Source organism: Lontra canadensis, unplaced genomic scaffold (assembly GCF_010015895.1).
Source record: "Lontra canadensis isolate GAN:19392208 unplaced genomic scaffold, GSC_riverotter_1.0 scaffold41, whole genome shotgun sequence".
NCBI classification, from domain to species: Eukaryota; Metazoa; Chordata; class Mammalia; order Carnivora; family Mustelidae; genus Lontra; species Lontra canadensis.
The window spans coordinates 16110722-16132529 of record NW_022631035.1 but is presented as its reverse complement, the minus strand read 5'-3'; the positions used below and the strand labels follow the sequence as shown (position 1 = coordinate 16132529).

The window sequence follows — 21808 nt, the reverse complement described above, 5'->3', positions numbered from 1 at the left end:
GTCTTTCTCTGGTATTTAGCACTGTCATCTTGCATCTCTTTTTCTGAATATTACGTGTTGTATCCATTGAACTAAATTCAACTCAACAGACATTTTTTGAGGATCTATCCTGAGTTAGACACTGGCACTTGAAGAATGAAAAATCTTGCCCCCTAGAAGTTGACAGTTTAGTGAGGGGTATTAACATGCAAACAGTCACAATACCAAGAGCTTTGACTGAGATCCATACCAAGTGATATAGGAGCATGGAAGAGGGATTTAACATTCCCAGATAAAGTTGTGGGAGCCCTTATGATGTCAATTTTGCATGACTTTCTTATAGTTTCTGAGGGTTCTTTAGGAAACTTACAGATTTGGAGGCCATTCACCGAGACAGACCTAAAAAAGTCACAAGATCCATTTTAAAGCAAAGGGTTAGAACACAAAGATTTGCTCCCTTTCTTCTTTTGGTGATTATTGTTGTTGTTTTTCCTTGAGTGAGGGTGTCGCAGGGATAAGGATAATTATTCATTTGAATTAATTAACTGTTTTGGGGGTTTGTGTTTAGCACTTCAGAAGGCCTGTAAAATTTTCAGCAAAATCCAGAGTGGTAAGATTTATGTGAATGATCTGCCAACGATCCATCACACGTTGAAGATATTTATAAGTGACTCAGAAATGCAAAAAGCTCTAAAGACTATTGATATCGATGGTAAGTTTTATGTTTTAATTATTACTTTAGAGTCTGTAAACATAGATATAAATGATATGTTGGTCAGATTAATTGCAAATTATAAGAAACCTAAGCTTTATAATATGTTTTTATAAAAACTTCTTTTGCACATTTATGGTAATGAGATTGAAAGTTGAGCCTCAGGTACATGATTGGATTGTTAATTATTGCATTAGATTATGACATACTTTCATCAATGTTTGTTATTTTTAGACTCTTAATTTTTGCTAATTGCATAGGATAGGGATGGGATAGGGAAAATTTCTTAAGGCAAAATGTTTGAGTATAAGAGAACAGATTAATATATTTATATTAAAATTAAGAAGTTTTGGACGCCTGGGTGGCTCAGTTGGTTAAGCAGCTGCCTTCGGCTCAGGTCATGATCCCAGCGTCCTGGGATCGAGTCCCGCATCGGGCTCCTTGCTCGGCAGGGAGCCTGCTTCTCCCTCTGCCTCTGCCTGCCATTCTGTCTGCCTGTGCTTGTTCGCTCTCTCTCTCTCTCTCTGACAAATAAATAAAATCTTTAAAAAAAAATTAAAAAAAATTTTAAAATTAAGAAGTTTTATTTATCAAAAGACACCTTAAAGTAAAAAGATAAGTTACAAACTTGGAAATAATTGCAACTCACAGAACTGGCAAAGGATTAGTTTATAGAATGTGTAAAGAACTCATACAAATCAGTAATAGAATAGAAAAATGGGTAAGATACATGGACAAGTATTTCACATAAAAGAAAATATATATAGCCAATTGTCATATAAAAATATGTTCTATCATTAGTAGCCAAGGAAATGCAAATCAAAAACTGAATAATTTCATTTAAAATCACCTAGAAAAGTAATTTTTCTTTTGTAGTCAGTGTCCAGTACTTTAATCAAAGAAGTACATAATAGAGAATTGATTACATTTACAGACCATTCTAAGCTTGTTAGGGAGGAGAGACAAGCTTAGAATAAAAATGGAATAGATAAGTTGAAGGGGTGGCCAGAAATAAAATAAATTCAGTATACATAAATGAAAAGTAATACTCTAAGGTTGAAAGCACCAAGCTGTTCAAATATAAGATGTGGATTTATCATTATAAAAGATTTGTGGATGGAAAATCCTATGAGAGGTATGGACCACCCATAGAATGGTACTAAGCAATCTAGTAGTATTGAATTGAAAAGTTGCAATAGTGCGTATGTATCCAATCTGTCCAGCTATCCAAATCATCCCATCATTTTTTGAGTGTCTACTGTAGACAGCTTTCAGAAGGTATAAAAATAAAATGATATAAATAAAACTTTTAGAAGAGTTAAGAAGCAGCTCTACTTTTTTCTGACATGTTTATTTATCCATATGTTAATTTTCTTGGTGATTTTTTTGGAGATTTATATTAAAATAATTATTCAAAGTGGAAATAACTTCATTCTCTAGAAGAATATAAAGAAGAAAGTAAGGAGACTATAAAGAAGAAAGTAAAACTTATGTGTAATCCCACTACATAAAGGCAAACTTTGGTATTTTTACATATATTTTTCTAGGATTGTCCTAAGCATGTGAGTGTGTGTGTTTGTGTGTATGTGTATAAATGTGGTATACACACAAGCATGAACACATAATTAAAAATATACATGGACTCATATGTATACAGTTTTGTTACCTTTTTCTGTTAGCATTATATGTTAGTCAACTTTCCATGCCTTGGATTTCTAATAACAATATTACTAAAAACCTTAAAAATTTCACATTCTTTGACATAGCAATTTCAGTTTTAGCTATCTTTTGTCTGTTGGGAGAGAAAACAATGCTTGTAACTGTAAGAATATTAGAAATAATTTATATAGATTATTTGTTATATAGCTTATTTTTCAGAACAATTTGTGTTTTTTTTTTAAGATTTTATTTATTTGTTTGACAGAGAGATCACAAGTAGACAGAGAGGCAGGCGGAGAGAGAGGAGGGAGCAGGCTCCCTGCTGAGCAGAGAGCCTGACGCGGGACTCGATCCCAGGGCCCTGAGATCATGACCTGAGCTGAAGGCAGCGGCTTAACCCACTGAGCCACCCAGGCGCCCTGTTTTGGTTTTTTGATCTATCCCTTAGAATAACTCACAGCCGTTTAAAAAGGCAATATGGACCTATACTTATTTATATGGAAAGTTGACCAACATACAATGTTACATTTTAATTGGTCTCAGGTTGATTAATGGTGAAATTACCTCTAAAATTTTTGCTGTAACAAGTAATGCTACAAAGAATGTTCTTATTCATAATTCTTGCACATCTGTGTAAATATTTTTATAGGATAGATTCCTAGAAGTGAAGAAGCTTGGTCATAGGATATGCATATGTCATAGGAAAATGGCTTATGTCAAATTGTTATTTCATCCAGCTTTCTTGAGATATAATTGACAAATAAAATTGCGTATATTGTATATATTTAAGGTATACAACATGATGATTTGGTATACATACACATTGTGAAATGGTTACCACAGTCAAGTAAATAACACATCTATCACCTCACCTAGCTACTTTACATGTGTGTATGTGATGAGAACACTAAATTCTCTTAAGATCTACTCTCTCGGGGTGCCTGGGTGGCTCAGTGGGTTAAAGCCTCTGCCTTCGTCTCAGGTCATGATCTCAAGGTCCTGGGATCGAGCCCCACATCAGGCTCTCTGCTCCGTGGGGAGCCTGCTTCCTCCTCTCTCTCTGCCTACCTCTCTGCCTACTTGTGATCTTTGTCAAATAAATAAAAAAATCTTAAAAAAAAGATGTACTCTCTCAGCAACTTTCAAATATATAATATAGTATTATTAACTATAGTCACCATGTTGTATATTAGATTCCCAGAACTTTTTCATCTTATACCTAAAATTTGTATCCTTTGACAAACATCTGCCCATTTCCTCCATGCCCCAAAGTCTATCAGATGGGTTTATATATAGTTACATAAATACCACATTTTCTTTGTTCATCTGTTGGTGAGCACTTAGGCTGTTTCCATTTCATGGCCATTGTGAATAATGCTGCGATGAATGCTGAGTGCACATATCTCTTTAAGATAGTGCTTTTATTTCCTTTGAATATATATACACAGAAGTGAGCTTGCTGGATGATATGGTTGTATATCATAATTGTTTATACCAGTGGAGTTTTAAATTATCTGCATATTTTATAGTTTTATTGAGGTATAATCAGAATATTTAAAGTATACAGTTTGAAAATTTTGACCTATGTATTGTGAAAACCCAGTACCTCTTTTACCTACCTCTTTGTAAGTCCTCATTCTCTCTCCACAAGCCCCGTCACCACTCCCCAAGTAAACACTAATCTGCTTCTGCCACTACAGATTGTTTATATTTTCTAGAATTTTATATAAATGGGATCATGCAGTAAGTACTCATTTTTTGGTCTGATTTCTTTCATTCAGCATAATTATATTGAGATTAATCTATGATTTTATACACTGAAGTTTATTTCTTTTTGTTGCTAAGTAGTATTCACTTTTATGGATTTACCAGAATTTGTTTATCCATTCACTAATGGTGGACATTTGGGTTGTTTCCAGTTTTGGGCTATTACTAATGAAGCTGGTATAAACACTCATTTGTATGTCTTTGTGTGGTGATATGCTTTCATTTATCTTGGGTAAATACTTGGTGGTAGAATGATTGGGTCATATGGTAGATATATATTTAAATTTTTTAGAAACTGCTAAACTGTGCTTCCAAAGCAGCTAAATTATTTTACATTGCCATGAGCAGTATATGAGAGTCCTAGTTGCTCCTTATCCTTGCCAATCCCGGAATTGGTGAGCCTTTAAAAATTGTAGTCATTCTAATAGATGTATGGTATTATCTCATTGTAGTCTTAATTTATATTTCCTGAATGATCCAATGATTTTAAACATATTTTCATGTGCTTATTTGCTATCTATATATCTTCTGCCCATTAAAAATATGTTTGTATTCTTATTGCATTTTGAAAGTATATATTCTGAATATGAGTCCTTTCCTGGATATGATTAGTAAATACATTCTTCTAGTATATGACTTGTCTTTTCATTTTTTGAGGAATGTCTTTCAAAAAGTGTAAGTTCATACTTCTGAGGAAGTCTAGTCTACAATTATTTATTTTATAGATTGTGTTTTTGATGTTTTATCCAAAAGGCTTTTGTTTAACCCTAGATCACATAGAAATCAGAAAACAAGTCAAAGGAGTTGATTGAAATTTGTGCAGTTGTTTCATTGTTTTTGAAGGAGAAGCCATTCTCAAGTTATTATTCTGAAAAAGAAGTTTTGAGGCAGACAACTTGACAAACTTTCTGGTATTAGAAAAAGAGTTTCTGTGGTTCAGAAATGAGAACAACTAAGCCTTGTCAATTTCTCTGATGGTAAAAGCCTGGAGACCACTAGAAGCCCTGAAATGTTCTTTTATAAGTTACTTGGTTCAGATGATATTAAATGGAATTTTGGGTTTATAATCATTTTCTTCTGAAATAGATAAACCCTTTCAAAGTTGGCCATATTTACTAAGAGGGAAATGACTTCATAGTTATTTAACTTGCAGAATCTTGGAAAATTCAGATGTTCCTTGACACAGATCTATGCTTGTCTAGAAAATGGGATTTAAGAATCCTGATTCTGTGTTTTATCACACTTTGTAAATCTGGGTTTTCAGCTCTAGTTGCTATTAGACATGACCTGTGCATTATCATGCAAAAAAGTCATAATTTCAACTTCTCATGCAAGCCAATCAAAAAATTCTTACTGACATTTTCATTTGTATAATTTAGATATCTTTTTTTCTTCTTTTAAGAAATAGGCATTACTTTTTGCTTGAGAAATGGGATGACTTTTGGGGGGTAAGGACTGGTTTAATATTGTGCAATATTTTGTGCATTTGTTTTAATGTATTTTGTGTGTATGTGTATGTAATTAGAGTGAGAATGAGAGCAAGAGTGGAAAGGAGAGGGGAGAGGGTGATGGAACAATGTGAGGCAAAGTTTTCATTAGAATTTCAACTGGATCTACAGTCTCTCCCAAAACCACTGGTATAGAGGGCGTTGAAATCAGTCCTATTCTTTCACGTTAACACCATTATGTATATAAAATTGACATGTTGCATGATTTTTTTTGCACCTAATTACAAATATAAAAATTAGAGCTTTGAGCAAAGAGCACTGCAGTATGTTTAATTCTAGTCTGTATCATTCTTATTATTGTGGAGCACTACTATATAATTACAATATGTACTTTTTTTGGTATATTTTCTTTTTACATTCTATATTTAATGTTAATGTTGACTACTCTTGTGTATAGACTATGGTATTCTATTATCAGTTAATTATATTCACATTTTTAGTTTGCAATTTTATCTCATATTCTTAGTGTGCTAATGCAGTTTTTTTTTCACTCTGTTTTTGAACCATTATTACAGTTAATGGAATGCTGGACTTTTCAGATTTCCTTAAGGCTGTGAACGATGTTTGTTATTTGGTCTCTCAGGATCCAGGTAAAAAATATGATTCTTCAAAATTATAGAAGAGAATGATTGTGATTGTAACTGAATTTAAGGTGGGGTGATTATATAAATTTAAATTTTTTTTCAGAATAATTTTTTTAAAGATTTGATTTATTTGACAGAGAGGGAGACAGCAAGAGCAGGTTTTCAAGCAGGGGGAGTGGGAGAGGGAGAAGCAGGCTTCCCACTGAATGGGGATCCTGATGTGGGGCTCCATCCTAGAACCCTGGGATTATGACCTGAGCTGAATGCACATGCCTGAGGACTGAGCCACCCAGGCACCCCTTTGAGAATGTTTTCAGTATTTTCCCCCAGTAGTATAGGTTGAAAAAAATTAGACATGAGTTGTTTCGTAAAAGGCACTGAAAAATGTGGATCCCTTGCATGGTACCTAATTTTCTTTCTTTAATCTCCATTGGATGCACACAACTGATAGATTAATTTTCTTTTCAAAGGTTTTGTTTATTTTGAGAGAGAGAGTGAGACAGCACAAGTAAGGGGAGCAGTAGGCAGAGTGAGAGGAAGAAGCAGGCTCCCCACTGAGCAGGGAACCCAGTGTGGGACTTGATCCCCAGACCCTGGGATCATGACCTGAGCCAAAGGCAGACGTTTAACTGACTGAGCCACCCAGATGCCCTAGATTAGTTTTCTTTTCTTTTTTTAAATTAATTATTTTTATTAACATATAATGTATTATTTGCCCCAGGGGTACAGGTCTGTGAATCATCAGTCCTACACACTTCACAGCACTCAACATAGCACATATCTTCCTCAATGTCCATAACCCAATCACCCTCTCCCTACCCACTTCCCCCCGGCAACCCTCAGTTTGTTTTGTGAGATTAAGAGTCTCTTATGGTTTGTCTCCCTTCCGATCCCATCTTGTTTTCATTTTTTCCTTCCCTATCCCCCAGACCCCCTACTCTGCCTCTCAAGTTCCTCATATCAGAGAGATCATATGATAATTGTCTTTCTCTGATTGACTTATTTCACTAAGCATAATACCCTCTAGTTCCATCCATGTTATTGCAGATGGCAAGATTTCATTTCTTTTGATGGCTGCATAGTATTCCATTGTGTGGAATACACACACCACATCTTTATTTATTCATCTGTTGATGGACATCTGTTGATGGACATCTAGGTTCTTACCATAGTTTGGCTATTGTGGATATTGCTGCTATAAACACTTGGGTGCATATGCCCCTTCAGATCACTACATTTCTATCTTTAGGATAAATACCTAGTAGTAAGATTGCTGGGTCGTAGGGTACCTCTATTTTCAACTTTTTGAGGAATCTCCATGCTGTTTTCCAGAGTGGCTGCACTAGCTTGCATTCCCACCAACAGTGTAGGAGGGTTCCCCTTTCTCTGCATCCTTGCCAATATCTGTCATTTCCTGACTTGTTAATTTTAGCCATTCTGACTGGTGTGAGCTGGTATCTCATTGTGGTTTTGATTTGTATTTTCCTGATGCCAAGTGATGTTGAGCACTTTTTCATGTGTGGTGTGTTGGCCATCCGGATGTCTTCTTTGCAGAAATGTCTGTTCATGTCCTCTGCCCATTTCTTGATTAGATTATTTGTTCTTTGGGTGTTGAGTTTGATAAGTTCTTTATAGATTTTGGGTACTAGCCCTTTATCTGATATGTCATTTGTGAATATCTTCTCCCATTCTGTCAGCTGTCTTTTGGTTTTGTTGACTGTTTCCTTTGCTGTGCAAAAGCTTTTGATCTTGATGAAGTCTTAATAGTTCATTTTTGGCCTTGCTTCCCTTGCCTTTGGTGATGTTTCTAGGAAGAGGTTGCTGCTGCTGAGGTCGAAGAGTTTGCTGCCTGTGTTCTCCTCAAGGATTTTGATGGATTCCTGTCTCACACTGAGGTCTTTCATCCATTTTGAGTCTATTTTTGTATGTGGTGTAAGGAAATGGCCCAGTTTCATTCTTCTACATGTGGCTGTCCAATTTTCTCAACACCATTTGTTGAAGAGACTTTTTTCCATTGGACATTCTTTCCTGCTTTGTCAAAGATTAGTTGACTATAGAGTTGAGGGTCCATGTCTGGGCTCTCTATTCTGTTCCAGTGATCTATGTGTCTGATTTTGTGCCAGTACCATACTGTCTTGATTGATGACTACAGCTTTGTAATAGAGCTTGAAGTGATTTCCACCAATTCCAATTGTGATGCCACCAACTTTGGCTTTCTTTTTCAACATTCCTCTGGCTATTCCTGGTCTTTCTGACTCCATGTAAATTTTAGGATTATTTGTTCAATTTCTTTGAAGAAAATTGATGGTATTTTGATAGAAATTGCATTAAATGTGTAGATTGCTTTAGGAAGCATAGACATTTTCACAATATTTGTTCTTGCAATCCATGAGCATGGAACATTTTTCCATTTCTTTGTGTCCTCCTCAGTTTCTTTCATGAGTACTTTATAGTTTTCTGAGTACAGATTCGTTGCCTCTTTGGTTAGGTTTATTCCTAGGTATCTTATGGTTTTGGGTGCAATTGTAAATGGGATTGACTCCTTAATTTCTCTTTCTTCTGTCTTGTTGGTGTATAGAAATGCAACTGATTTCAGTGCACTGATTTTATATCCTGACACTTTACTAAATTCCTGTATGAATTCTAGCAGTTTTGGGGTGCAGTCTTTTGGGTTTTCCACATAAAGTATCATATCATCTGCAAAGAGTAAGAGTTTGACGACTTCTTTGCCAATTCAGATGCCTTTAATTTCTTTTGTTGTCTGATTGCTGAGGCTAGGACTTGTAGTACTATGTTGAACAGCAGTGGTGATTGTGGACATCCCTGCCGTGTTCTTTAACCCACTGAGCCACCCAGGCACCGCCCCCCTTTTTTTAAAAAAGATTTTGTTTATTTGACAGACAGAGATCACAAGTAGGCAGAGAGGCAGGAGGAAGCAGGCTCCCTGCTGAGCAGAGAGCCCGATGTGGGGCTCGATCCCAGGACCCTGAGATCATGACCTGAGCCAAAGGCAGAGGCTTTGCCATGTTCTTGACCTTAGGGGAAAAGCTCTCATTTTTTTTCCCATTGACAATGATATTCGCTCTGGGTTTTTCATAGATGGCTTTGATGATATTAAGGAATGTACCCTCTATCCCTACACTTTGAAGAGTTTTGATCAAGAAAGGATGCTGTACTTTTCAAATGCCTTTTCAGCATCTATTGAGAGTATCATATGGTTCTTGTTCTTTCTTTTATTAATGTATCGTATCACATTGATTGATTTGTGGATGTTGAACCAACATTGCAGCCCAGGAATAGATTAGTTTTCTTAATGTGATTTTTGTCATATCATTTTGCTGCTCAAAAATTTAGATGTTCTTTCTATGATTAAATGAATGAAGTCCAAACTCTTATGCCTGGCGTCCTCACCTCTTCATAATTTTGCTTGCCATTCCTCCTTTCTCTGTAGGATCTTTTCCAGGGAAGAACCCCATGCTCCAGTTAATCAAAAATATTACCAATTTCATTTTTATTTCCACACCTTTGTTCATGTGTGTTTTTCTTTTATTCTCTCTGAAGTCTCAAACATGTCTGTTTTCTTCTATAGCTTAAGAGTACCCTCTGCACTGCTTATATTTCTCTCCCAAAATTTCATATACTGATGGATATCCTAACAACTTTTAGTTTATACTACATATAAATTGCAAAGAAAGTGATAGGAAGAACTATTCATGTTAGTGATAGAAACGGTGCTTCCGTCTGATAGTGTTCATGACCTAATTTTAACTGTTCCTTGGTTTAAAACACAACACAACTCAACAAAAACCAGTTCCTTGGTTTTTCCATTAGGCTAGATCAAGTTCCTATAATCAGTCCTTGGGATTACATATTTTTATAGTCAACCTCACTGTATTTTCTTAGAATCAAGGATGTATGTCGGGTGCCCTGCTCGGTGGGGAGCCTGCTTCCCTCTCTCTCTGCCTGCCTCTCTGCCTACTTGTGATCTCTCTCTGTCAAATAAATAAATAAAATCTTTAAAAAAAAATCCCAGCAAAATATAAAAAATATGTAAAAGAGGCTCTTTAATCCTTCCTAGATTGTTAATTTAATGTTGACTTTAGAATCTTTTTATATGCAATTATGAATATATATGTATGTATACATACTTATATATTTTGTAAGACAAAATGAGTTATCAATTACTAGGCAGAGGAGAATAAGAGGACCTAAATCTTACAGAGGCAAGTAAAAAAATCAAGCATACAGTTGGGAATCAAGAGACCCAAGAAAATAGAAGGGAATAATAGAATTATCTTCTACTTGAAGACAAAGGGATCATGCCAAATACATTATTGTCTAGCATGATTTTTTTTTGAACTGAATAATATGTCTTGGAAGATTTTCCATGCCAGTTGGTGTAGGTCCGCCTATTACTTTTTAATAGCTGCATGGAATCTGAAGAATGCAGATATACTATGATTTATTTAACTAGTCCTTTATTATTGAATATTTAATTGGTTCTAATTATCTTAGTATTATAAACAATTGCACAATGAATATAACTTTTTAATATTTTTATATTTTATATATATTTATTTTTGTATTATAGTTTATATTTATATGTGTGCCTGTATCTTTATGATGCCTTTATAAGGCAAAATTAGTTGTCAGTTATTAGGTAGAAGAGAACCAGAGGGACTATGTGCATGCACTGAGGATGCCTTCCACACTCAGATAGTTTTCAACTCTTCCTTAGCCTTCACTTCCTGCTTATGTGTATCCTCAAGGTAAGCCAGAGGTGAGAGTTCAGGACCTGTTCAGGTTTTCCTGGGTATGGCCCTATCCATGTGTGGCCATTGATGGATGGCCATCTAGATGCTCAGGAATATGTTGGCACTTTTCAAAAGCCTCTATGGACATCTCATTTCCCAGATTTTCCTTTTAAGCTGTTTGCTAGCCTTTTGTTTGCTCCAGCTGCTTTTATTGACTTATAAATTTCTTTTTTTCTTTCTTTTTTTCAAAAAAAGATTTTATTTATTTATTTATTTATTTTTTCCTATTTTTTTTATCTGAACATTTTTTTTTTAATATTATTTTTTATAAACATATAATATATTTTTTTCCCCAGGGGTATAGGTCTGTGAATCGCCAGGTTTACACACTTCACAGCACTCGCCATAGCACATACCCTCCCCAATGTCCATAATAACCCCACCCCCCTCCCAACCCCCTCCCCCCAGCAACCCTCAGTTTGTTTTGTGAGATTAAGAGTCACTTATGGTTTTATCTCCCTCCCAATCCCACCTTGCTTCATTTACTCTTCTCCTACCCCCTTAACCTCCATGTTGCATCTCCTCTCCCTCATATCAGGGAGATCATATGATAGTTGTCTTTCTCCGATTGACTTATTTCGCTAAGCATGATACCCTCTAGTTCCATCCACGTCGTCGCAAATGGCAAGATTTCATTTCTTTTGATGGCTGCATAGTATTCCATTGTGTATATATACCACATCTTCTTTATCCATTCGTCTGTTGATGGACATCTAGGTTCTTTCCATAGTTTGGCTATTGTGGACATTGCTGCTATAAACATTCGGGTGCACGTGCCCCTTCGGATCACTACGTTTGTATCTTTAGGGTAAATACCCAGCAGTGCAATTGCTGGGTCATAGGGTAGTTCTATTTTCAACATTTTGAGGAACCTCCATGCTGTTTTCCAGAGTGGTTGCACCAGCTTGCATTCCCACCAACAGTGTAGGAGGGTTCCCCTTTCTCTGCATCCTCGCCAGCATCTGTCATTTCCGGACTTGTTAATTTTAGCCATTCTGACTGGTGTGAGGTGGTATCTCATTGTGGTTTTGATTTATATTTCCCTGATGCCGAGTGATATGGAGCATTTTTCATGTGTCTGTTGGCCATCTGGATGTCTTCTTTGCAGAAATGTCTGTTCATGTCTTCTGCCCATTTCTTGATTGGATTATTTGTTCTTTGGGTGTTGAGTTTGCTAAGTTCTTTATAGATTCTGGACACTAGCCCTTTATCTGATATGTCGTTTGCAAATATCTTCTCCCATTCTGTCAGTTGTCTTTTGGTTTTGTGAACTGTTTCCTTTGCTGTGCAAAAGCTTTTGATCTTGATAAAATCCCAATAGTTCATTTTTGCCCTTGCTTCCCTTGCCTTGGGCGATGTTCCTAGGAAGATGTTGCTGCGGCTGAGGTCGAAGAGGTTGCTGCCTGTGTTCTCCTCAAGGATTTTGATGGATTCCTTTCTTACATTGAGGTCCTTCATCCATTTTGAGTTTATTTTCGTGTGTGGTGTAAGGAAATGATCCAATTTCATTTTTCTGCACGTGGCTATCCAATTTTCCCAACACCATTTATTGAAGAGGCTGTCTTTTTTCCATCGGACATTCTTTCCTGCTTTGTCAAAGATTAGTTGACCATAGAGTTGAGGGTCTATTTCTGGGCTCTCTATTCTGTTCCATTGATCTATGTGTCTGTTTTCGTGCCAGTACCATGCTGTCTTGATGATGACAGCTTTGTAGTAGAGCTTGAAGTCTGGAATTGTGATGCCACCAACTTTGGCTTTCTTTTTCAATATTCCTTTGGCTATTCGCGGTCTTTTCTGGTTCCATATAAATTTTAGGATTATTTGTTCCATTTCTTTGAAAAAAATGGATGGTACTTTGATAGGAATTGCATTAAATGTGTAGATTGCTTTAGGTAGCATAGACATTTTCACAATATTTATTCTTCCAATCCAGGAGCATGGAACATTTTTCCATTTCTTTGTGTCTTCCTCAATTTCTTTCATGAGTACTTTATAGTTTTCTGTGTATAGATTCTTAGTCTCTTGGGTTAGGTTTATTCCTAGGTATCTTATAGTTTTGGGTGCAATTGTAAATGGGATTGACTCCTTAATTTCTCTTTCTTCTGTCTTGTTGTTGGTGTAGAGAAATGCAACTGATTTCTGTGCATTGATTTTGTATCCTGACACTTTACTGAATTCCTGTACCAGTTCTAGCAGTTTTGGAGTGGAGTCTTTTGGGTTTTCCACATATAGTATCATATCATCTGCGAAGAGTGATAGTTTGACTTCTTCTTTGCCGACTTGGATGCCTTTAATTTCTTTTTGTTGTCTGATTGCTGAGGCTAGGACTTCTAGTACTATGTTGAATAGCAGTGGTGATAACGGACATCCCTGCCGTGTTCCTGACCTCAGAGGAAAAGCTTTCAGTTTTTCTCCATTGAGAATGATATTTGCGATGGGTTTTTCATAGATGGCTTTGATAATATTGAGGTATGTGCCCTCTATCCCTACACTTTGAAGAGTTTTGATCAGGAAGGGATGCTGTACTTTGTCAAATGCTTTTTCTATGGAGAGCATCTATGGAGAGTATCATATGGTTCTTGTTCTTTCTTTTATTAATGTGTTGTATCACATTGATTGATTTGCGGATGTTGAACCAACCTTGCAGCCCTGGAATAAATCCCACTTGGTCGTGGTGAATAATCCTTTTAATGTACTGTTGAATCCTATTGGCTAGTATTTTGGTGAGAATTTTTGCATCTGTGTTCATCAAGGATATTGGTCTGTAGTTCTCTTTTTTGATGGGATCCTTGTCTGGTTTTGGGATCAAGGTGATGCTGGCCTCATAAAAGGAGTTTGGAAGTTTTCCTTCCATTTCTATTTTTTGGAACAGTTTCAGGAGAATAGGAATTAGTTCTTCCTTAAATGTTTGGTAGAATTCCCCCGGGAAGCCATCTGGCCCTGGGCTTTTGTTTGTTTGGAGATTTTTGATGACTGTTTCTATCTCCTTACTGGTTATGGGTCTGTTCAGGCTTTCTATTTCTTCCTGGTTCAGTTGTGGTAGTTTATATGTCTCTAAGAATGCATCCATTTCTTCCAGATTGTCAAATTTGTTGGCATAGAGTTGCTCATAATATGTTCTTATGATTGTCTGTATTTCTTTGGTGTTAGTTGTGATCTCTCCTCTTTCATTCATGATTTTATTTATTTGGGTCCTTTCTCTTTTCTTTTTGATAAGTCTGGCCAGGGGTTTATCAATCTTATTAATTCTTTCAAAGAACCAGCTCCTAGTTTCGTTGATTTGTTCTATTGTTTTTTTGGTTTCTATTTCATTGATTTCTGCTCTGATCTTTATGATTTCTCTTCTCCTGCTGGGTTTAGGGTTTCTTTCTTGTTCTTTCTCCAGCTCCTTTAGGTGTAGGGTTAGGTTGTGTACCTGAGACCTTTCTTGTTTCTTGAGAAAGGCCTGTACCGCTATATATTTTCCTCTCAGGACTGCCTTTGTTGTGTCCCACAGATTTTGAACCGTTGTGTTTTCATTATCATTTGATTCCATGAATTTTTTCAATTCTTCTTTAATTTCCTGGTTGACCCATTCATTCTTTAGAAGGATGCTGTTTAGTCTCCATGTATTTGGGTTCTTTCCAAATTTCCTCTTGTGATTGAGTTCTAGCTTCAGAGCATTGTGGTCTGAAAATATGCAGGGAATGATCTCAATCTTTTGATACCGGTTGAGACCTGATTTAGGACCGAGGATGTGATCTATTCTGGAGAATGTTCCATGGGCACTAGAGAAGAATGTGTATTCTGTTGCTTTGGGATGAAATGTTCTGAATATATCTGTGATATCCATCTGGTCCAGTGTGTCATTTAATGCCTCTGTTTCCTTGTTGATCTTTTGCTTGGATGATCTGTCCATTTCAGTGAGGGGAGTGTTAAAGTCCCCTACTATTATTGTATTATTGTTGATGTGTTTCTTTGATTTTTGTTATTAATTGGTTTATATAGTTGGCTGCTCCCACGTTAGGGGCATAGATATTTACAATTGTTAGATCTTCTTGTTGGACAGATCCCTTGAGTATGATATAGTGTCCTTCCTCATCTCTTATTATAGTGTTTGGCTTAAAATCTAATTGATCTGATATAAGGATTGCCACTCCTGCTTTCTTCTGATGTCCATTAGCATGGTACATTCTTTTCCACCCCCTCACTTTAAATCTGAAGGTGTCTTCGGGTTTAAAATGAGTTTCTTGTAGGCAACATATAGATGGGTTTTGTTTTTTTATCCATTCTGATACCCTGTGTCTTTTGATTGGGGCATTTAGCCCATTAACATTCAGGGTAACTATTGAGAGATATGAATTTAGTGCCATTGTATTGCCTGTCAGGTGACTGTTACTGTATATTGTTTCTGTTCCTTTCTGATCTACTAGTTTTAGGGTCTCTCTTTGCTTAGACGACCCCTTTCAATATTTCCTGTAGAGCTGGTTTGGTGTTTGCAAATTCTTTCAGTTTTTGTTTGTCCTGGAAGCTTTTAATCTCTCCTTCTATTTTCAATGATAGCCTAGCTGGATATAGTATTCTTGGCTGCATGTTTTTCTCGTTTAGTACTCTGAATATATCATGCCAGCTCTTTCTGGCCTGCCAGGTCTCTGTGGATAAGTCTGCTGCCAATCTAATATTTTTACCATTGTATGTTACAGACTTCTTTTCCCGGGCTGCTTTCAGGATTTTCTCTTTGTCACTAAGACTTGTAAATTTGACTATTAGGTGACGGGGTGTGGATCTATTCTTATTGATTTTGAGTGGGGTTCTCTGAACCTCCTGGATTTTGATGCTTGTTCCCTTTGCCATATTGGGGAAATTCTCTCCAATAATTCTCTCCAATATACCTTCTGCTCCCCTCTCTCTTTCTTCTTCTTCTGTAATCCCAATTATTCTAATGTTGTTTCGTCTTATGGTGTCACTCATCTCTCGAATTCTGCCCTCGTGGTCCAGTAGCTGTTTGTCCCTCTTTTGCTCAGCTTCTTTATTCTCTGTCATTTGGTCTTCTGTATCGTTAATTCTTTCTTCTGCCTCATTTATCCTAGCAGTGAGAGCCTCCATTTTTTATTGCACCTCATTAATAGCTTTTTTGATTTCAACTTGATTAGATTTTAGTTCTTTTATTTCTCCAGAAAGGGCTTTTATATCTCCTGAGAGGGTTTCTCTAATATCTTCCATGCCTTTTTCGAGCCCGGCTAGAACCTTGAGAATCGTCATTCTGAACTCTAGATCTGACATATTACCAATGTCTGTATTGATTAGGTCCCTAGCCTTTGGTACTGCCTCTTGTTCTTTTTTTTGTGGTGAATTTTTCCGCCTTGTCATTTTGTCCAGGTAAGAGTATATGAAGGAACAAGTAAAATACTAAAAGGATGGCAACAACCCCAGGAAAATATGCTTTAGCCAAATCAGAAGAGATCCCAAATCGTGAGGGGGGGCGAAAGGGGATATAAAGAGGTTCGGAAAGAAAAAAAAAAAGAAAGAAAGAAAAAAGAAACAAATAAAAAAAGAAAACCAATAATGAAAAAATATAAAACGGAAAAAATATATATATATTAGATAAACTAGTTAAAAAATGTTAAGAAAGAAAAGGGTAAAAGTTAAAAAAATTTAGCAGAAGAAGAGAAAAAAAATTGAAAAAGAAAAAAAAAATTTAACTGCAAGGCTAAAGAATCATGGGGAGAAAGCCATGAGTTCCGTGCTTTGCTTTCTCCTCCTCTGGAATTCCGCTGCTCTCCTTGGTATTGAAACTACTCTCCTTGGTAGGTGAACTTGGTCCTGGATGGATTTCTTGTTGATCTTCTGGGGGAGGGGCCTGTTGTAGTGATTCTCAAGTGTCTTTGCCCCAGGCGGAGTTGCACTGCCCTTACCAGGGGCCGGGCTGAGTAATCCGCTCGGTTCACTTTCGCTCGGTTCACTTTCGGGAGCTTTTGTTTCCTGAGCGCTTTCCGTAGAGTTCCGGAGGACGGGAATGAAGATGGCGGCCTCCCAGTCTCTAGCCCGGAGGAGCCGAGAGTCTGGGGCCCCACTCCTCAGTGCGCCCTCAGAGAACCTCGCCCAATTGCTCCCGTCACCCTGGCCTCCGGCCGCGCTCCGAGCTGACCGAGCCTGCGACCGGTTCAAGGTAAACCCGAGCTTAGAGCTCACTCCTCAGCTCTGTCTCTGTAGCCGGCTTCCCTGTTCTAATACCTGCAAGCTCTGCGACACTCAGACACCCCCGATCCTTCTGTGACCCTGCGGGACCTGAGGCCACGCTGACCCCGTGTGGGCTTCACCCCAGTTAAGCCTCTGGAGCGATGTCCCTCAGCGGAACAGACTTTTAAAAGTCCTGATTTTGTGCTCGTTGCTCCGCCGCTTGCCGGGAGCGGGCCCCTCCCCCCGCCGTCTATCTTCCCGTCGCTTTGGATTCACTTCTCCGCCAGTCCTACCTTTCAGAAAGTGGTTGATTTTCTGTTTCTAGAATTGCTGTTCTTCTTCTCTTCGATCTCCCATTGGATTTGTAGGTGTTTGCAATCTTTAGATAAGCTATCTAGCTGATCTCCTGCTACCTTAAGTAGTCTCAGCCTGCTACTTCTCCGCCATCTTGACTCCTCCAGTTGTCCATTTTTAAGTGAACTGTTGATAATGGGATTTAATCCAAGTCTTTTGCCCAAAGAAGTTGCTGAGTACCAGGTCACAGTTGTTCAGGCTGTTTAGATACCTGATCTATAGTATGTGCCGGGCAAATATCTGGTCCATGATTTGGGGCTACCACCGAATCTTCTTGAACTTAGAAAAAAAGACACTGGGTGTCTTGTTTTTAGCAAGCCTATTCCCGGAAATGTTTTTCTTCCTTATTTATTTATTTGACAGAGAGAGATCACAAGTAGACAGAGAGGCAGGCAGAGCGAGAGAGAGAGGGAAGCAGGCTCCCTGTTGAGCAGAGAGCCGGATGCGGGACTCGATCCCAGGACCCTGAGATCATGACCTGAGCTGAAGGCAGCGGCTTAACCCACTGAGCCACCCAGGCGCCCAGACTTAGAAATTTCTGAGTGGAAAGATAGTAGACTATATCTACTGTTTTATTTGGGTGAAATGTTCACAGTCATCGATGTGTGTAAAGAGACATAGAAAGGTATCCAAGTAGGATATTAATCAAAATACATCATTTTTGCATGCCCTGGATGGGAAATTTATGTTGCTTTTATCTTTATTCTTTGTACAGTTGTGGGTTTATTTGACTTTTTAAAATTAGTATGCTATTGGAAGAGTAGCAGTAGCGTTGAAGACCAGGGCTTCAGAATCTGTCTTTGTGTTGTTTTTTCAAGTTTTGTTTAAATTCTAGTTAGTTAACATCTAATGTAATATTGGCTTCAGGAGGGAAATTTAGTGATTCATCACTTACATATAACACCCGGTGCTTGTTCCAACTGTTACTTACCACTTCAGGCAGTCATAATGTTAATTAATTGCCTCTGATTGTTTTTAATGAGTACTCCCAGGGAAAAGACACTGCACTGGGCAAGCTTTGAGTCAGGTAAAATAAGGACAGTTTTGCAAGTAGGGTCTTCCACAGAACCACCAAACAGGTCTAATAATGACAGTTCTTAGGGAATGGGGCTTTGAAGAAATTTAACCTCATTCTTTCCCATTGGCTGCCAGGCTACTGTTTTTCAGCATGATTATAGGCTCTCAGTTTTAAATATTCCTGGGAAGCTGGGATGATGATATGGGAATATGACAAGTTAAAATGCCACAAAGTTCACTATTACTGAGATTCAGCCATTTTTCTTGAAAAAACACTCTTTGGATTGCTGTAATCCTTTGATTTATATCCAGAGTTTTGGGAAAAGTTGATTCTGACAACTTTTGCCAGTGTTCTCATTGCTTTTATGGAGGAGAGGATTCTCAGGCATCCTTCCTCTGCCACTTTTGCTCACTTGATCAATAACTACTAGTTGAATAAATGAATAATGCCCAGTTCTTCCACCTGTGCAAATCTAAAACCTTTTGGATCATTATGCTTGTTATGGCCTGAATTCCAAGAAATGTGGTCTGACTATAAAGTGGTTTGCTCTCTGGAATTGATTATGGGAATTGTGTTTCCTTATCAAATTAAATTGAGGGATGCAGTGGTCTGAGGAGCACTTAAATTCAGCATTAGGACCAGGTATCAATCATTTAGGTTTTAAGAAAGACATTTGTGTAGGAAAAATTCTCTCTGTGTTCTTTCCAGTACTTTTGATACTTATGTTAGCATAAGAAAATGAAGTCTCTTTCTTTCTCTCTCTCTCTCTTTTTTTTTTTTTTTTTTGAAAATGAAGTTCCTGTGGAGGACTAGAAGTTCTTTCAGTAGTGGTTAAACCACTGCTCAATTCTTTGTAATATGATAAAAAATCTAAAGAGAAATTTTGTGATCTATTCCATTCTCCTGTTATACTATTTTTTCTAAATGACATTTTTAAGAAATTAATGATGCTTTCAAATTTTGGTTTAAGCTGCCCTGATATTATAGATTATACCACTGGTAAGAAAAAATTTCAGTTAAATGTTTTAACTAAGAGGTGAATATGCTATAATGAGAGAACCCATACCTTTTAGCACAATGCTCATAGATTTTAGCACAATGCTCAACATGTAAATAGCATTCAGTAAATACCAGCTATTATTGCTAATGTTATATCACTAGTGATAATAGCAAAAATTATACTTTTTACAAAGAATATCAGAATTGAGCAAATTCCTACCTGCAAGTAAAATTTTAGAAAACCCTATGCCTGTGTTATTTTCCACTGGTAGATTATTGACACAAAATTAGCTCCTCCAAGAAAAGCTGTTGGTTCTTATGGTAAAATAATTTCTTTTTTTATTGTATTTTTGCAGCATTCCAGAATGCCTTGAAGATTTTCTGTAGGATAAAAAGTGGTCGAGTTGCCACTGATGAGCTGGCTGCTGTTTTGGATAGCATGGATATCCCTGTAATCCCTGAAACTTTTCAGGAAGTGATAAAACATGCTAGTATAGACAGTGAGTTGTTTGAATTAATATGTATATATGTCTTTCTTGGATATCAATTTTCGGATTTACCCTTTATTTCTCCTTTTTCTTCTTGATTCTTGCCTTTTTGCCATCATCACTGCTTACTGATATCTTACGGTAAGAGATAGCCTAGGACAATTAAATGAGAAATTTCTAAAATTGTATTTTGATATGTTTGCTAAAAATCTAAGAGAAAAATGGATTTATTTTCTTTTCAAATTTAACTCTCTTTTCCAGTAGTTATTTCTTGTCTGTGTAGAGATAGTTTCTGTAGTGTGAAGGGCATTGGTTTCACAAGTTAGGAGACCTAAATTTCTTGAATTTAAAATTTTTTTAGATAGCTTTGATTACATAATCTTCCTTATTCAGTTACTCTGCAAAATGTAGATATCTTTTAAACTTTACAAACATATTTAGCAGATGTTTTGTATTACATGTTTACATGTCATGAGGGGGTGGCTGATAATAGTGGGCTGATAAATTATTGATTCTTTGATTATCCATTCGTTTAGTCATTTAATATCTACTGTGCTTGGAACTGTGCTAGGTGATACACAGATGAATAGAACACACATCTTATTCCAAAGGACCTCATGTTCTAGTGTGGAAAGAGTCAAGTAAAATGAGAATTATAATGTTGTATAGCAAATACTATTATAGACTGTAGATAAGCTGCAAATGTATCCTGGAAGCACCAGGGAAAGATTATCAGAGGATGTTATATCTGATCTAAATCTTGAAGGATCAGTAGGGGTTAATTGGTTGAAGGTGGTAATGAAGAATGAGAAAGATATTTTAGACTGAGGGAATAGTTTGTATAAATATGGCAGAAAAATAATCAGATATGACATCCTTTCAATGGACTTCCACTGGTTTTTGTCATTTGTTAATGGTAGCTTTATAGGGGGCCCTTGGTTGCTGAAATGTGTTGTGAAGATAGACCAGGCTGCATGGATTTCTTTTTCTTTCCTTTCCTTTCCTTTCTTTTCCTTTCCTTTCCTTTTCTATCTTTCTTCCTTTCTTTCTCTCTCTTTTTTTTTTTTTTTTGAGAGGGAGAAGAATCAGAGGGGCAGACAGAGAATCTTAAGCAGACTCCACACCCAGCACAGAGCCTGACGTGGGGCTCAATCTCACAACCCTGAAATCATGACCTGAGTCAAAATCAACAGTTGGTCGTTTAACTGAGTCACCCAGGCACCCCAGGCTACATGGATTTTACTAGGTAGTCATTTATGGTGGGTTCTGGGTTGGTAGACATAAGTGGAGGGACGTTCTGAGGAATGAAAATATCCATAAAATATGGATTTTAAAGATTAATCTCAAGCCATATTATTAAATAGTCTTTAGGGCACAAGTCCACCCATATCTGGTCTTTCCCCTTTTGCATTACAGTCAGAATAATCTTCTTTTTAAAAAATACACATCTCATCATGTTACCTCCCCACACAAAATCTAAAAATACTTCTTGGAATGAAGAACCCTTTAATGTTGTGATCGAGGGTTTGCAATATCTGGCCTTTACCGTAGGTCTCCAGCTTTGTTGCAGACCACATTCTGCTTTGCTTACTGTGTCTTCACAGAGTTTCGGTTGTATGCCATGCCTCCTCCTGCCATAGCCTTTGCATGTGTTCGTTTCTTTCCCTGGAACATTCTGCTCCTCCTAGTTAATTCCTACTTCTACTTTAGATTTAAACTCAACTCTATAGGGATGTTTCCATGACTTCTCTATCGAGCTCAGATTCT

The 21808-nt window shown here is 37.1% G+C and overlaps 1 protein-coding gene across 1 annotated transcript in view; it reads left to right on the top strand.

Moving 5' to 3' along the window:
• EFCAB13 (EF-hand calcium binding domain 13) overlaps positions 1-21808 on the top strand; it is a 217963-nt gene that overhangs the window by 23093 nt on the left and 173062 nt on the right. The window contains exons 7-8 of the mRNA XM_032871038.1: positions 548-691; positions 19910-20053. Of these exons, the coding sequence (XP_032726929.1) occupies positions 548-691; positions 19910-20053 (288 nt within the window). The remainder of the gene's footprint in view (positions 1-547; positions 692-19909; positions 20054-21808) is intronic.